A 17,630-nucleotide genomic window follows, 5' to 3' on the forward strand; every position below is an offset into this window, starting at 1 on the left:
CTTCCATTGCATGCGTATTGTTTTCTTCTTTTCAGTGTAATCTATATTTAGAGAATTAGCACAATGTGTAAAAGGTGTTGGATAGAAAGCATTTGAGACTGGCTAAATTGAACTTTACCAAATACTTCAGCAAAGAACTCTCAGTGCTGCCTTCAGCTTCGGTGGTGACATTTACCAAAAACCAAAAATGGGAGTAAAGTGAAAAGTCTCTTTTATTATTTATAACCTCCTTTGCACTTTTTGATGCCAAGGCTTAAAATGCAGTTAGGATGAGAAAAATGATGCCTTACAAAGTCATATCTGCTTGGTTCAGATAAAAATAAATGTTCACTCCTGACAGCATCTCAGAACGAGCACATCTTTGGATGTTCTAGAGGCTGTTGCCAACCAAGGGTTCGTTATGGCAGTTCAGAGGCATTAAAGCCCAAGGCATGCCACCCTATACCAGCAGCCATGAGCAATGTTGAGTAGCGGCTTATATCACCAAGGATCCATCTGTGGCTCCTCAAAGGACTAGATCCTTTGGGATTAAGAACACTTTGCACTAGTGCAGAAGCACGGCCCATAATTGGGGCCAATGTCATTACATTATGAATAGGGGAAAAATTAGCTTTTTAAATCTCTATCTGCTTCTCTCTCCTCACCCCCATGTTCAAACACTATATATTGTTTTCTGAATTTCAGTGGGATTTCACCTCACTATATCATGTCTTTCATACAAAATGGACCCCCAAATGCATTGCAGAATAAAATAAATAGAGTTAAAATGAAGAACTATAGAAGAATGATATTGTCAATGAGATTTTAAAAGAGGTGGAAAGTGGATGGGGAAGCGTGCTATGGAAAGGCTGACCAAGATGACCGAAACTGAAAGGAAGAGGACACTTGCCTCCAAGTGGCCAGGTGTGGTGGAGAAAGAGAGAACAGCAGAGGGAACAGGGAGAGTTGTCCTCTACAGACTGAAGCAGTTTGTGACCTCAAGTGCCTAGGGCAGCTCTCACTGAAAATGCCAAGATCAGGGCAGGCTGAAAAAAAGGAGCGCAGATTCTCCCAAAACTGGTGGCTAACACTGAAGTTAGACTCACCAACCAGTCGCAAACTGTGCTCCTGACCCCCCTCCCTGGTTACCAAGAAGCTGGAAAAAAAAATCACACAGCCCCCATTCCAGTTCTCAGCCTCCCAGTTAGCACAGAGGTCCAGTAAAGTGAGAAGTTACTTAAAAACTCTGCTCACTTATACAAAATGTTCTTCTGACCCCAAAGGGCCAGCCACCTTACCAGGTCAGCATCAGTCTGGATCTCACCCAAAATACCACACTGCCAGACAATCCTATTGCATCTAAAACTAAAGGTTTATTATAAAAGAAAAGAACAAGAAGAGAGTTGTTAAATGATAAAGCAATCAGATACATACAGAGACTTCAGTGTCCATATATCAGATTCTTAGCAGTATTGGTGAGTTTGTTGGCTTGAAAGTCCCTCCGGAACACACCCAAAGCTTGGATGGGCCATTCAGTCATTTGTTCAGAGCTTCAGTTTGTAGAAAACCAGAGGTAAGAAGCAGGATTGAAGGTAAATGGAGATGATGCAGCTGCCCTTTATATTCCTTTTGCCATGTGGTTTGTACTTTCTGTGTCCCAAACACAAGCTTCACAGCACATGGCGTGGAGAAACCTTAGAGTTCTCTGTCCACCAGCCTGTCCCTACATGCCTTGCTGACTCGTAAGGTGTATCCCTTGGCTCCTTTCAGTGGGTTCATTGTACAGCTGATGGGCCATCGAACAGGCTAGGCAGTGCTGATGCCAATCTGTTTGGGGGTGTCACCCATAAAAACAGCACAAGTTTGGAAATACAGATATACCATATATAACTTACAATACAAAGGTGATACCAACATATAAACAAGATTACCATACTTGGCAAATCATAACATTTTCACTGACACCTTACACGGCATATCTGGCACAATCCATTGCAATTTTATAATATTGGTATTAATAATAATATAAAGTGTCTCACAATTCTATACAGCATAACACAGTCCATGGAGGGAGGAGTTTTTAATCTGATCCTGGAACCAGTGGAAAAATGGAAAGGGGAAGGAGGATCTGGTTGCACTTCTGTTTATTTGAGAAGGTTGGCAGCAGTGAGACCAAAGAGCTGGGACTTAGGGATGCGATGGGGAAGGGGAGATTTTTCTTTAGTTAGTTCTCTGCAGGAGAACCTTTGTGAGAGAGGGTATGGAATGTAGAGTAAATCTGGCAGCCCCTTTGTTCAGGAGAATCTGTAATTTGCAGGTTTTGCAGTGCTGAAAGGTCCTCTTTTTAACATATTGCTGTATACCGTACATCCGTTTCCATGCTTAGCTTGATATTTTAAAAACACCAAATAAAATGTAAGTTTAAAAACCAATCGCAGCTTATGACTGACAGGGGAGATCTGAAACAGTGGAGCACAAGTCTATCATGCAGTACTTCAGACAGATCAATTTGTTGTTGTCACTGTCTACTTTTGTGAATGGCTGCACTTTAATTCACTTGTTCCACAAGTGGCACATCTAATAATTTTTAAGGATCAGTACCTGTTTTTACCAGCTGATTCATCTGGATCAATGTCAAAGGCAGTTAACAGGGGTCCCTCTAAAGACTTGGCCTGCCGGAGTAAGTGAAATTTACAAAAAAGATGCTGCTTTAACATCTGTCTGACTGGTGTCTGATGTAGATATATTTTTGTTCTTTTCCCTTTGGTAGGTTGTCGCTTACCATTACTGCCAGGCCGATAATGCCTACACCTGTCTTGTGCCAGAGTTTGTACACAACGTGGCAGCACTGCTCTGCCGCTCACCACAGTTTGTCGCCTACAGGGAGCAGCTACTGCGGGAACCACATTTACAGAGTATGCTCAGCTTGAGATCCTGTGTTCAGGATCCCATGGCCTCCTTCCGGAGGGGAGTCCTAGAGCCCTTGGAAAATCTTCATAAAGGTACTGTGGTTAAGACTGTTTTTAACTCTTATCAGCCTGAGAATTTTTAACTTAGCTTTTCTTTGAGTGTGAGCCTCCAAACCAAGGAGCGGATGGATTCCATGTGTGAGCCCCTAGTGCACCAGGAAAATTCAAGAGTTGTAGAAGAGAAGGTAGGACTTAGGGAGGCTGAGAAAACAGACTCTTGTTTGGTTTGTAACTCCTCTTCCAACCCAGTCCTTCAGTTGTGTTTTCCAAGGTGGTGGAGTGAACACTTGACTTTGAGCACATTTGGTTTCATTCACATCCAAAATTTGGACCAAAAGATCTGAAAATGAATGCTAACAACATTTGCCTTGCACAGCTGTTCTTAGAATAGCATCTTTGCATTCATTTGTTAGGTCACTAACTTTTTCCTCCACTCAGTTACCCCTCCAAAATTCATTATTTAATCAGCTCTTGGGAATTCTCAGCCTCCAAACAAAAATGCTGACAATATACAAGTCTGTCGATGACTTACGTAATGCTGCTTTGGGGAACTGGGTAACAGACCATATCCTAATTACTGACTCCGGAGATATAGCAAAAACCCTTCAGGACATTTCCATTTTCCCACATGCAGTGTCAGCTGTACCTGCTCCTCTTTCTTTTGTATACAAGAAAGATGCAGTTAGTTTTTCTTAATAGAGTGGCTAACGGTAAAACCTTTGACCTTCATAGCCATAGACACTATTCAGGTGTGGGTAGAGTGCAGAGCTCTGTCCCTCTCAAAACCATGTTTATACAAATACTGCAATGTGTAATATTGGCTGTGGAAATTGTTCAACACGATTGTACGTTTCATCCCAATGCAATAGATGGATCAAAGTGATATAAACACCACTCCAGTCATATTTAGCAGCTTTGTTGTTCAAATAAAGTCGCTATTTTGAAGCTGAGTGTCTAGATTCTAAATACTGACTTCAGTACGGGTGCAAAGGGACTATAAAGCTGGCTCAGCTGTCCAGCTGTGGATTCCCCTGGCTTGGGGAAATCTCTGAGTGTCATCAGATCAGCATTCTCTCCACCCTTTGCAACCACCACTTTGCATTAGGGGTTTGTTGAAGATGTGGCTGGCAGGCAGAGAAGTAATCTACAGCTGTTACAATGTCACCTGGGGGGCCATTCCAGATGACGTAACTTAGAGCAGTTCTGAGGATGCTTTAAATTATGCTGGCAGCCAAACTCATCCCCATCAGGCACCTAAGATCAGGGAAAATCAAGCTGTTCTTGTGAAGCTAGGTTTTCCCTCTTGTGCCTTTCCCTGAGCATTGCTCAGCTGGATCCAGGGATCAAGACCCCAGTCTTTCAGTGTTGCTGATTAAGATTGTTGGCAAACTAATTTGTACCAAGTGTTTTGTAACAAAATGAACATCATATGGAAATTGGTTGAAGAAAATATGTAATATACAAGAATTTGTTAATATGGCAACAGACCCTTTACAAGGTGCTGTTGAAGCTTTAAACAGTAATTTTATTTATGAATTTATTATCAATTTATTTATCTATTTATTATCAATTATTAATGCTGAATATTGCTGACAAACTGAGATTCACATTTTTCAAATGTATTTATGTATATATTTGAGTAATAGAAACAACTTGTAGGGGAACCATGACCGTATTTCCTTCTCCTCCCCATCCCCCATATAAGCTTTATGAGAACCAGGAGATGTGGATGTAAAAATCAGGCTTCCATCGTATTTGCTCCAAGGTGAGAGAGTCGTAAGGGCTATTTCCTAGTGTGCCCTGTCATCCTGCTTAAAAGTTACGTGAAAAAATGTATGTAATGATTTTAATGCAAAATAAACACCTTTTCTGTACACATATGAACAGTAAATAGAGAAATACAAAAAGCTTGGGATGAAGAGATAATCGGACAATGAGATTTAATGTATAGCTATTCTGAAGGTATTTATTATAGGGGTAATGCTTTTCACCACCGTACTGTTTATTTTAAATTTAATTAAATATTTCCTTAAGTGATTAAAGGGGAAAAGAAAAAGCTAACCCGCGAACTGTAATGCCTAACTTTCATAGCACAGTCCATCTGTAGTGCTTTACAAAGGAAGGTTAACACTGTATAGATGGGGGTCGTGAGAGTATTGCAAATATAAATCAACAGCACTCCTCAGGAATAGAACCAGGTCTCCTAACTCCCAGTCCAAACCCACATTCATTAAGCAGCACTAACTTCCAGAAAGGTGCGGCTTGCAGCACACCCTAAAGGTGGCTAGACAAGGGCTCTGATGGACTTGCCAGAGAAAACAAATTCAAGATATCGGGTATGGCTACATTACAATAAAAAACCTGCAGCACCAAGTCTCAAAGCTGGGGTCAGCTGACTTGGGCTCAGGCTGTGGGGCTATAAAGTTGCAGACTGGAGCCTGAGTTCTGGGACCCTCCCCCATCATCAGCCCTCTTGAATGTCTACACTGCAATTTTATAGCCTCTCAACTCAAGCCCCCCGAGCCTGAATCAGCTGACATGGGCCAGCCATGGCCATGCCATGGGTCTTTTATTGCAGACGTTCCCGTGAGGACCCTTTACTGAGAATGCCCTGCTCTTTGCCCTGAGGGGGACACAGCAAAAGCATTGTAGTCCCTTGTAGCTGCCATGACAGAGCATATATGGAGTTCCCTCTGAAATAAACAGGTCTTTGGCCATTTAGTTTTAACTGCCATAATACAACCTTCAGATGGGTGATCAGGTGTTAAAAATAGCAAATAATCTAATTAAAAGGAGCAATAATTTTTTAACTGCTCATTAAATATAAAATACGATTTAATTTACTGCTAAGAGAAAAGAGGGTAATTTATAGGGAGCTGACGCAAGGAAAATCTCAACTGTATTAGAAATTAAATGCACCTGTTCTTTTGTGTTCTACAAAACGGTCCGTTCCCTTTGGGAGGAGAGAAAATTAAGGTGTCTTTCCATTTTCCAAGCTGATACATGAGATGTCTCACTGAAGTGGTCCCCATACAGAACTGATTCGTGTTCGTGACCCATACTTTCCGTTTATAGCCCCTGTAATAGTCACTGGATACTGTCTTGTGACATGGTTATTATTAAACTTTTGTGGCTCTGAACCAGGTTAGAAAACTGGGGCCAGGAAATAGACCTGTTTCTTGTGTTCCACCTCTATTACACCTTCTTTGCCTGTGTCATAAATATAAAGGGAAGGGTAAACCCCTTTGAAATCCCTCCTGGCCAGGGGAAAGCTCCTCTCACCTGTAAAGGGTTAAGAAGCTAAAGGTAACCTCGCTGGCACCTGACCAAAATGACCAATGAGGAGACAAGATACTTTCAAAAGCTGGGAGGAGGGAGAGAAACAAAGGGTTTGTGGGTCTGTCTGTAGTCGTCTTGGCCAGGGACAGAACAGGAATGGAGTCTTAGAACTTTTAGTAAGTAATCTAGCTAGGTATGTGTTAGATTATGATTTCTTTAAATGGCTGAGAAAAGAATTGTGCTGAATAGAATAACTATTTCTGTCTGTGTATCTTTTTTGTAACTTAAGGTTTTGCCTAGAGGGGTTCTCTATGTTTTTGAATCTAATTACCCTGTAAGATATATACCATCCTGATTTTACAGGGGGATTTCTTTATTTCTATTTACTTCTATTTTTTATTAAAAGTCTTCTTGTAAAACACTGAATGCTTTTTCATTGTTCTCAGATCCAAGGGTTTGGGTTTGTGGTCACCTATGCAAATTGGTGAGGCTTTTTATCCAACATTTCCCAGGAAAGGGGGGGTACAAGTGTTGGGAGGATTGTTCATTGTTCTTAAGATCCAAGGGTCTGGGTCTGTAGTCACCTAGGCAAATTGGTGAGGCTTTTTACCAAACCTTGTCCAGGAAGTGGGGTGCAAGGTTTTGGGAAGTATTTTGGGGGGAAGGACGCGTCCAAACAGCTCTTCCCCAGTAACCAGTATTAGTTTGGTGGTGGTAGCGGCCATTCCAAGGATAACGGGGGTAATATTTTGTACCTTGGGGAAGTTTTGACCTAAGCTGGTAAAGATAAGCTTAGGAGGTTTTTCATGCAGGTCCCCACATCTGTACCCTAGAGTTCAGAGTGGGGGAGGAACCTTGACATGGTGGCACAGCGGTGGGATTAACCTGAAATCATTTTGAGATCCAGTTGAGATTTTTTGAACTAGAAATACAGATTTTAAAAAGGAATTTTTAGGAAGTCCAGAAGGCAGCTTTGAAACTGAAAGCAGCTTGGTTTCTCTCTGCTTTGTGGCCAAGCAGAGACAAAAGGGGATTATCTTGTGAATTGCAGATTTTCTTTGCCTGGAGGCAGGGTACTTAACTCCTGCAGGGAAATTCACAGTCTTCCAACCCAGAGGTTTTTTTTTTTTCTTTTCTTCCTAAAAGTAAATAGGGGGTGTGTGCTCTACCCATTTGCCTGGAGACAAAAGTGGCAGGGGTTTTTTTTTAGGATTTTGATTTTTTTTTTTTTGTTTTACAAGGAGCACAGGTTTGAAAAGAAATTTTTTTTCTTCTTTGGGCTGGGTAAGCAGGTTTCCAAGTAGTTGGAGGTTTTTTGCTTTAATTTGGGCCCAGAGCAGAGACAAGGGAATTGTCTTTTTCTGTAGGCTGACAATCACTATCAGAGAATAGGTATTCTATTCCAGCACAGCAAAATTTTACAGACAAGTTTTGTTTGTTTATTTCTAAACCTCGGGTGTAAAGTTAGTTAAAAACAGAGAGGTTAGAATGGCCAAATCCTCAGCTCGACTACAGCTGGAATTAGCCAAATTTCAGGCTGAGGAAAAACAAAGGGAACATGAAAGACAGATAGAACTCATGCAGCTGAAGAAGGAACAAGAAAGGGAGGCAGAACAACACCAAGAGGCTGCCCACAAGAGGGAAATGGAGGCAAGGAAGCATGTGGAGGAGGAGAGGGAAAAAGAGAGGAAGCATGTGGAGGAGATGGAGAGGATAAAGGCCCAGCAGAATATACCAACAAACCCTAGCAATCCTTCTCCAGGTACCACTTCCCATCCCAGAAAGTTCCCCACCTACAAGGCAGGTGATGATACTGAGGCCTTCTTAGAAAACTTCGAAAGGGCCTGCCTTGGGTACAACATCTCTACTGACCAATACATGGTAGAGCTGAGGCCGCAGCTCAGTGGACCCTTAGCTGAGGTGGCAGCTGAAATGCCTAAAGAACACATGAACAAGTATGAACTGTTTAAATCCAAGGCGAGAGTCAGAATGGGGATAACACCCGAGCAGTCTCGTCGGAGGTTCAGAGCCCTAAGGTGGAAACCAGACATGTCATTTACCCGACATGCCTACCACATTGTAAAACATTGGGATGCCTGGATATCAGGAGCAAGTGTTGAATCTCCAGTAAATTTGCCCTTCCTAATGCAAATGGAACAATTCTTAGAGGGTGTTCCTGAGGAAATAGAAAGATACATCCTAGATGGGAAACCCAAAACTGTAATTGAGGCAGGAGAGATTGGAGCCAGATGGGTGGAGGTGGCAGAGAAGAAGAAAACTGGTCGCAGTTGGAGCGGAGACCAGAAGGGACCACCCCAGACCACACCCTATTACCGGGGGCCGCCCAAAGCCCCACCTACCTCCCAAAGAACCCTCCAGACCCCTTATCGTCCCACCACCCCGTTCTCCAGCAACCCTCCTCGCCCCAGTGACCCGTCAGCTGGACGATGTTTTAAGTGTAACGAGCTGGGGCATGTAAAGGCCAACTGCCCCAAGAACCCCAACAGATTACAGTTCATTGCACCGGAATCACACCAGAGGTCCACAGGCCCAGATACCTCCCAGATACCCTTGGAGCGGAGGGAAACTGTGAGTGTGGGTGGGAAGAAGGTCACCGCGTGGAGGGACACCGGAGCACAAGTGTCAGCTATCCATGCTTCCTTAGTGGACCCCAATTTAATCAACCCAGAGATCCAAGTGATGATTCAACCCTTCAAGTCCAACTCTTTCAATTTGCCTACAGCCAAGTTGCCTGTCCAGTACAAGGGCTGGTCAGGAATGTGGACTTTTGCAGTCTATGATGATTATCCCATCCCCATGCTGTTGGGGGAAGACTTGGCCAATCATGTGAAGCAGGCCAAGAGGGTGGGAATGGTCACCCGCAGCCAGGCTAAACAAGCCGTGAGGCCTAGCTCTGTTCCGGAAACTTCTATCAGGACCCAGTCAGAGGTGATGGACCTGGACCCCAGGCCAATGTCTGCAACAGCAGTAGTGGATCCAGTCCCAGAGACCCAGACGGAACCAGTCCCAGAACCGGAACCAGCCGAACAACCAACACCAGACCCCGTGTCAGCACTGAATCCAGTACTTGCAACCTCAACACCAGAGGGCCCCACCGAACCTGAACTGGCAGCAGCCGATAACCCTACAAAAGAGGCTCAGCCGGAGCCTGAATCCCAACATAGTACACCAGCGGAGAGCGGTTCACAGTCAACAGAAACAGCTCCATCCCCTATATCGCTTCCAGAGGGACCAAGCCTAGGTCCACAATCCCATGAGGAACTGATGTCTCCAGCATCAAGGGAACAGTTCCAGACCGAACAGGAAGCAGATGAAAGCCTCCAGAGAGCTTGGACGGCGGCACGGAGCAACCCACCGCCTCTCAGCTCTTCTAATCAATCCAGGTTTGTTGTAGAAAGAGGACTTTTATACAAGGAAACTCTTTCTGGGGGACACCAGGAAGACTGGCATCCTCAGAGACAGTTGGTAGTTCCAACTAAATACCGGGCCAAGCTCTTGAGCTTAGCCCATGATCACCCTAGTGGCCATGCTGGGGTGAACAGGACCAAAGACCGTTTGGGGGGGTCATTCCACTGGGAGGGAATGGGCAAGGATGTTTCTACCTATGTCCAGTCTTGTGAGGTGTGCCAAAGAGTGGGAAAACCCCAAGACCAGGTCAAAGCTCCTCTCCAGCCACTCCCCATCATTGAAGTTCCATTTCAGCGAGTAGCTGTGGATATTCTGGGTCCTTTTCCGAAAAAGACACCCAGAGGAAAGCAGTACATACTGACTTTCATGGATTTTGCCACCCGATGGCCGGAAGCAGTAGCTCTAAGCAACACCAGGGCTAAAAGTGTGTGCCAGGCACTAGCAGACATTTTTGCCAGGGTAGGTTGGCCCTCCGACATCCTCACAGATGCAGGGACTAATTTCCTGGCAGGAACTATGAAAAACCTTTGGGAAGCTCATGGGGTAAATCACTTGGTTACCACTCCTTACCATCATCAAACAAATGGCATGGTGGAGAAGTTTAATGGAACTTTGGGGGCCATGATACGTAAATTCGTAAATGAGCACTCCAATGATTGGGACCTAGTATTGCAGCAGTTGCTTTTTGCCTACAGAGCTGTACCACATCCCAGTTTAGGGTTTTCCCCATTTGAACTTGTATATGGCCGTGAGGTTAAGGGGCCATTGCAGTTGGTGAAGCAGCAATGGGAGGGATTTACACCTTCTCCAGGAACTAACATTCTGGACTTTGTAACCAACCTACAAAACACCCTCCGAACCTCTTTAGCCCTTGCTAGAGAAAACTTACAGGATGCTCAAAAAGAGCAAAAAGCCTGGTATGATAAACATGCCAGAGAGCGTTCCTTCAAAGTAGGAGACCAGGTCATGGTCTTAAAGGCGCTCCAGGCCCATAAAATGGAAGCATCGTGGGAAGGGCCATTCGTGGTCCAGGAGCGCCTGGGAGCTGTTAATTATCTCATAGCATTCCCCACCTCCAACCGAAAGCCTAAGGTGTATCATATTAATTCTCTAAAGCCCTTTTATTCCAGAGAATTAAAGGTTTGTCAGTTTACAGCCCAGGGAGGAGACGACGCTGAGTGGCCTGAAGGTGTCTATTACGAAGGGAAATGTGCTGGTGGTGTGGAAGAGGTGAACCTCTCCATGACCCTTGGGCGTATGCAGCGACAGCAGATCCAGGAGCTGTGCACTAGCTACGCGCCAACGTTCTCAGCCACCCCAGGACTGACTGAACGGGCATACCACTCCATTGACACAGGTAATGCTCACCCAATTAGGGTCCAACCTTACCGGGTGTCTCCTCAAGCTAAAACTGCTATAGAACGGGAGATCCAGGATATGTTACAGATGGGTGTAATCCGCCCCTCTGAAAGTGCATGGGCATCTCCAGTGGTTCTAGTTCCCAAACCAGATGGGGAAATACGTTTTTGCGTGGACTACCGTAAGCTAAATGCTGTAACTCGCCCAGACAACTATCCCATGCCACGCACAGATGAACTATTAGAGAAACTGGGAAGGGCCCAGTTCATCTCTACCTTGGACTTAACCAAGGGGTACTGGCAGGTACCGCTAGATGAATCTGCCAAGGAAAGGTCAGCCTTCATCACACATCTCGGGCTGTATGAATTTAATGTACTCCCTTTCGGGCTGCGAAATGCACCCGCCACTTTCCAAAGACTTGTAGATGGTCTCCTAGCGGGATTAGGAGAATATGCAGTCGCCTACCTTGACGATGTGGCCATATTTTCGGATTCCTGGGCAGACCACCTGGAACATCTACAAAAAGTCCTTGAGCGCATAAGGGAGGCAGGACTAACTGTTAAGGCTAAGAAGTGTCAAATAGGCCTAAACAGAGTGACTTACCTTGGACACCAGGTGGGTCAAGGAACTATCAGCCCCCTACAGGCCAAAGTGGATGCTATCCAAAAGTGGCCTGTCCCAAAGTCAAAGAAACAGGTTCAATCCTTCTTAGGCTTGGCCGGTTATTACAGACGATTTGTACCGCACTACAGCCAAATCGCTGCCCCACTGACAGACCTAACCAAAAAGAAACAGCCAAATGCTGTTCAGTGGACCGGAAAGTGTCAGAAGGCCTTTAACAAGCTTAAAGCGACACTCATGTCTGACCCTGTACTAAGGGCCCCAGACTTTGACAAACCGTTCCTAGTAACCACAGATGCATCCGAGCGTGGTGTGGGAGCAGTTTTAATGCAGAAAGGACCTGATCAAGAATTCCACCCTGTAGTGTTTCTCAGCAAAAAACTGTCTGAGAGGGAAAGCAACTGGTCAGTCACTGAAAAAGAATGTTATGCCATTGTCTACGCTCTGGAAAAGCTACGCCCATATGTTTGGGGACGGCGTTTCCACCTGCAAACCGACCATGCTGCACTAAAGTGGCTTCACACCGTCAAAGAAACTAACAAAAAACTTCTTCGGTGGAGTTTAGCTCTCCAAGATTTTGATTTCGACATCCAACACATCTCAGGAGCTTCTAACAAAGTGGCTGATGCACTCTCCCGTGAAAGTTTCCCAGAATCAACTGGTTAAAATCGTCCTTGAGATGTGGAAAATATTGTTAGTCTTTATGTACTTGGTAGTATATTTAGAGATGCATGTGTCTTATTAACTCTGTTTTCCTAGAGCTCCAGGAAGAAATCCCAGCCAGTGTTTCACCCTAGCTGAGATTTGGGGGGCGTGTCATAAATATAAAGGGAAGGGTAAACCCCTTTGAAATCCCTCCTGGCCAGGGGAAAGCTCCTCTCACCTGTAAAGGGTTAAGAAGCTAAAGGTAACCTCGCTGGCACCTGACCAAAATGACCAATGAGGAGACAAGATACTTTCAAAAGCTGGGAGGAGGGAGAGAAACAAAGGGTTTGTGGGTCTGTCTGTAGTCGTCTTGGCCAGGGACAGAACAGGAATGGAGTCTTAGAACTTTTAGTAAGTAATCTAGCTAGGTATGTGTTAGATTATGATTTCTTTAAATGGCTGAGAAAAGAATTGTGCTGAATAGAATAACTATTTCTGTCTGTGTATCTTTTTTGTAACTTAAGGTTTTGCCTAGAGGGGTTCTCTATGTTTTTGAATCTAATTACCCTGTAAGATATATACCATCCTGATTTTACAGGGGGATTTCTTTATTTCTATTTACTTCTATTTTTTATTAAAAGTCTTCTTGTAAAACACTGAATGCTTTTTCATTGTTCTCAGATCCAAGGGTTTGGGTTTGTGGTCACCTATGCAAATTGGTGAGGCTTTTTATCCAACATTTCCCAGGAAAGGGGGGGTACAAGTGTTGGGAGGATTGTTCATTGTTCTTAAGATCCAAGGGTCTGGGTCTGTAGTCACCTAGGCAAATTGGTGAGGCTTTTTACCAAACCTTGTCCAGGAAGTGGGGTGCAAGGTTTTGGGAAGTATTTTGGGGGGAAGGACGCGTCCAAACAGCTCTTCCCCAGTAACCAGTATTAGTTTGGTGGTGGTAGCGGCCATTCCAAGGATAACGGGGGTAATATTTTGTACCTTGGGGAAGTTTTGACCTAAGCTGGTAAAGATAAGCTTAGGAGGTTTTTCATGCAGGTCCCCACATCTGTACCCTAGAGTTCAGAGTGGGGGAGGAACCTTGACAGCCTGCCTGTTTCTTTTTTCTACAGATTTCAGCTGTGGCAAGATGACCACAAAAATTGGTTGTCTTTAATGCAACATAGTACAAAAAGCAATCTGAGCAGTTAAAATTCTGCTGCTGTTATCTGATGTGCTGATGGTTTGAAAATGTCTTGTCCTGCAGTCAGGGTCTACTTTTGAAGAAAGAATGCAACTATCTTTTGTACGTGTACAATAGTGCACTAAATATGTCCCTGGCTAGAATTTTTTAATGTATTACTAGACAATATTGTACAGCGAAACTTGTCTTAAGCAGCCGCCAAAGGGAAAACCAACAGTTGCCTTTCTCTAAAAGGAGGTCTTTGGTGCTAGGAAGGCTGCATCTCTCTCAGAGAGAGTGAGTTGTAATGGGTGGGATTGTCAAAGCCAGATAATAGTAAGGCCCCCATTTTGAAAGTCTGTGAAATTTGGACACCTAACTTCCTCTGACCGCTGTGAACATCCCAGACAGTGGGAGTAAACAAAAATTGCGAAATTCATAGATGTGACATCCCCACTAAAAAGCGCTGAGTGGGATAGTCCTTCATGGGTGAGAGATGGAGAGAATAACTGTATGAGGCCGTGTCTACACTATGGGCACTACTGTAGTGCCGTAGTGTAGACATTTTGTACAGCAGCGGAAGGATTTTTTCCATCACTGTAGGTAGCCCATCACCCTGATGGGCAGTAGCTAGGTCAATGGAAGCATTCTTCTCTCGACCTGGCCATGTCTACAGCAGAGGTTACGTTGACATAGATATGGGGCTCAGGGCTGTGAGTTCACACCCCTGAGTGCTATAGTTATGTCAATCTAAATGTTAAGTGTAGACAAGGCCTAAGTCTCCAACTTCTGATTCCATAAGTCAACTTGGCTGGTACAGAGAACCAGTTGACCCAGAAAACCCCTTGTGATGCCGCACCAGCATAGAAGCAGATTAAGGAGCTGCTCTGGGCTGCAGTGGACCCCTCCCCTCCAGACCAGACCAGGTCTGGAGGAGGGGTTAAAAAGAGGGGACTCTGCTCAGCTAGGGACAACCCGGGAAGGGAAAGGGCTGTTGTGCTTTTCAGCTCCCAGAGAGAGAGGCTGACAGCCAACAGAGCCCCTGCCCGTGCAGGAGGAGGACGTGGATCCCTTGAGCTAAGAAGGGGAATGAGACTGAGGTTTGTACTGGAGACCCAGGGAACTCTGAAGGGGACTGTGATACTGCCATGGCCCTCTGAAGTAAGAGAGGCCAATGCCCCAACTGAAGCTCCAGATAGGTTTTCCTTTCTTCCTTTTTCTTCATACTTTTATTTAACCTTCTTTGCTGACTGTGGACAGTTTGGTTTACTTCACATGGGACCCTGAGAGGGGAAGAAACAGCAAGGAGGTCTTGGCCGGAGGATCAAGCACCAACCCACAAGAGGGATACATCCCTGCAGCACTGACTGGGATGGGTGCAATTGGACCCACACACTTGCACTCCCTACATACTCCTAAAGGGGGTTTCTGCCAAGGACAGATTTGTGACACCGCTATTTTTATTTAATGGACTGCAGTGTCAGTGAGACGTAGTTCCTCTTATTGGCATCAATTAATGCTAAACTTAAAGTTCAGCCTTCAAAATCTGCTTGAGAAATGTAACTTTATTGCATGAAAACCACACCGTTTTTCCTCAGTAATTATGTTGTTAGCAGCATGAAAAGTGCCCAGGGTCCTACGCTTAAAAATGTTCATGTACAACTGTCAGCAAACGTAATCGTCGAGATGGTCTGAGCCATAGAATTCAGATCCAAACTTCTCTGAAGTTCATGAGGCAGGGGTTTGTTCTGGACCCATCTTTACTGAACAGAGGGCAGAATTTTGAAAAGTTCATCTGACCAGCTCCTGTGCATGCAAACTGATTTGTGCTCAAACACCTGCACTGCCCGTGAACCATGGTTTGCACATGTTTATTAGTATTTGCATGCACGTTCGAAAATCTAGCCCAGCATGAGCATTAGTTGGTTAGAAAGTCTACTGTGTGCCTACACAACATCCCAATCTAGATTATCTAAAGGTGCTAGTGGCATATACTTCTATGCATACGTATTCATAGCAATTGTAAATGTTGCAACAGGTTTACATCAGGACGCTGTTGATGTTTAATGTCACCAGTGAAAGTACATGTAATAATGTTCTTGTCAAAATGTGCTGAGAGTTGCTGATTCACATTTCTCAAATATATTTGAGTTTGGGGAGAAGGTGACTTGTTTAATAGCCTTAATCGTTTTAATGAAGTGGTTGTCACAATTGTATAGATATTGTAAATCAAATACATATTTTATGCAACCTGAGAAGTACAGTTATTTTATCTCTTTTCGTCTATAGCAATGTCTGATTTCAAACAATGTGGTGAGTGCTCATTGTAGCCATGCTGCTAGCCGATGGACTGAAGCTTTTTCTCTTTCATATCATCTCAGAGAGGAAGATCCCAGATGAAGACTACATCATATTAATTGATGGTTTAAATGAAGCTGAATTTCACAAGCCAGATTATGGGGACACCATAGTATCATTCTTGAGCAAAATGATCGGAAAATTCCCATCCTGGCTGAAGTTGATAGTGACGGTCAGGACAAGTCTACAGGTATACTAAGACCATGTTTCCTATTAAACACACAAACACTGGATTTTTGTCATGATGGGTTTTCTTATTGAAAATCTTAACCAGTGTCATATAGATTTAATTATTAATTTTTTTGAAGTTATATCATTTTATCTCTCCTTTGCGCCAGTCTTTTTGTAATGCATTCAGATTGATTTATATCCCCTAGACTCTTTCTCTGGATACTGTTACAGGACAAGAGTCTGGTCCTGCACCCTTTACCCGTGTCAATAATCCTTGCTCAGCAACTAGTTCCATTAATTTCAGCAGGACTATTCACATGAAAGAGGACCACTCACCATCAGACTGTTTGCAAGACCAGGCCCAAAGTCTCTGAGACTGGACTATTACGAAATGGGAGCTTAGCTGTGTATTCTCTCTTAAATGAGAAGAAGCTAGGAGAAGGGATTTCATGCATAACTTCCTGCCCATCAGTATGAGAATATAACCATGATAGACTGATTCAGGGTCTGTGTGTTTATTTGGTACAGTCTGAAGGAGTCATAACATGGGTCCAAGAAGCTATTTAACTCTATTAGAACGCTTGATCTTCGGCAGTTTCTGAGGTTTTAGAGTGAATGTAGCTGACACTGTTCTAAGTGTTTTTGTCTTAGGTTATGTCAACTTCCGCTCAATTTCTGTTGCTAACATACATTATAATGCTAGTGTCTAAGGCTTTAATGAACATCCTCTTTGCTCAGAACCTGTACTGTACTTTCCTCTAGTGTAGTGGCAATAGACAAGAAAATACCAATCGATCTATTTAGCTGTAATTCTCCCAGCCAGACCCCAGAAGTAATTCACCATTATTGTAAATCAAGAACTGCAGGGACTTGCTAGCAATTCTCACTAGCAATTTTTGTATTTGTTACAGTGGCAGGTTGCACAGTCTTCCTATTTCAGTGCCACTCTTTCTTACTTCCCCTTTATTTTAAGGTAGTTTAAATATTTCATTCTGGAAAAAAGGGATTTTGTAATGTTTGTTTCAATGACAGATTTTAAATTGCATTCCTGGTATTTTAAGCTCTCAGTTATTTAATTGGTCAGAGCTTTTGTAGCCCTCAATTTTTTTAAATTGTAAGATTTGATTCTCCTCTGTGCCCAAACTTTACTTTCAGGGAGCTGGTTGCAGCTCCCTGATTCTCAGTCATCCAGCACCAGTGCAAGTCAAAGCTTCAAGGGGCAGCTTTAACTTACAACACTGGCATAATATCTCTGAGACCTTATGCTAATCTAAATTCACCTCCATTTACCCACCCCACCACAACACACCTAATGTATCCCCTCATTCCCCTTGCATGGGGTGGGGTTTCCAGCAGGGGCAGCAGAATTGCCTCTCCTAGCTTTATATCGGCAGAGAGTAAAATTCTCTAGGGGAAACTTCCATCTGATTTACACTGACTTTGTGCGGCATGAGCAGTGTAAACTGAACTTACCAGATCAGACATGCCAGCCCACAATATCTTGGTGATATACAGCAGATGTGCAATCCCACACTATACACTTTCAGAAACAGCCCTTTGGCTGAGAAAAGAGAACCCACTGTTGACTCTGAGCAAATCAACGGCATATATAGTATTTCCTTATGGCATTCACTGTGCAGTAGGAAATA

At 43.9% G+C, this 17,630-nt stretch overlaps 1 protein-coding gene across 18 annotated transcripts in view; it reads left to right on the top strand.

Moving 5' to 3' along the window:
* The window catches only part of TANC2 (tetratricopeptide repeat, ankyrin repeat and coiled-coil containing 2), a 693,994-nt gene that overhangs the window by 592,426 nt on the left and 83,938 nt on the right, over positions 1-17,630 (top strand). For all 18 annotated transcript variants that reach the window (XM_073325985.1, XM_073325979.1, XM_073325984.1 and 15 more), the window contains 2 exons: positions 2,750-2,981; positions 15,834-16,000. In XM_073325985.1, the coding sequence (XP_073182086.1) occupies positions 2,750-2,981; positions 15,834-16,000 (399 nt within the window). The remainder of the gene's footprint in view (positions 1-2,749; positions 2,982-15,833; positions 16,001-17,630) is intronic.

This window comes from Lepidochelys kempii, chromosome 27 (assembly GCF_965140265.1).
Source record: "Lepidochelys kempii isolate rLepKem1 chromosome 27, rLepKem1.hap2, whole genome shotgun sequence".
NCBI classification, from domain to species: domain Eukaryota; kingdom Metazoa; phylum Chordata; order Testudines; family Cheloniidae; genus Lepidochelys; species Lepidochelys kempii.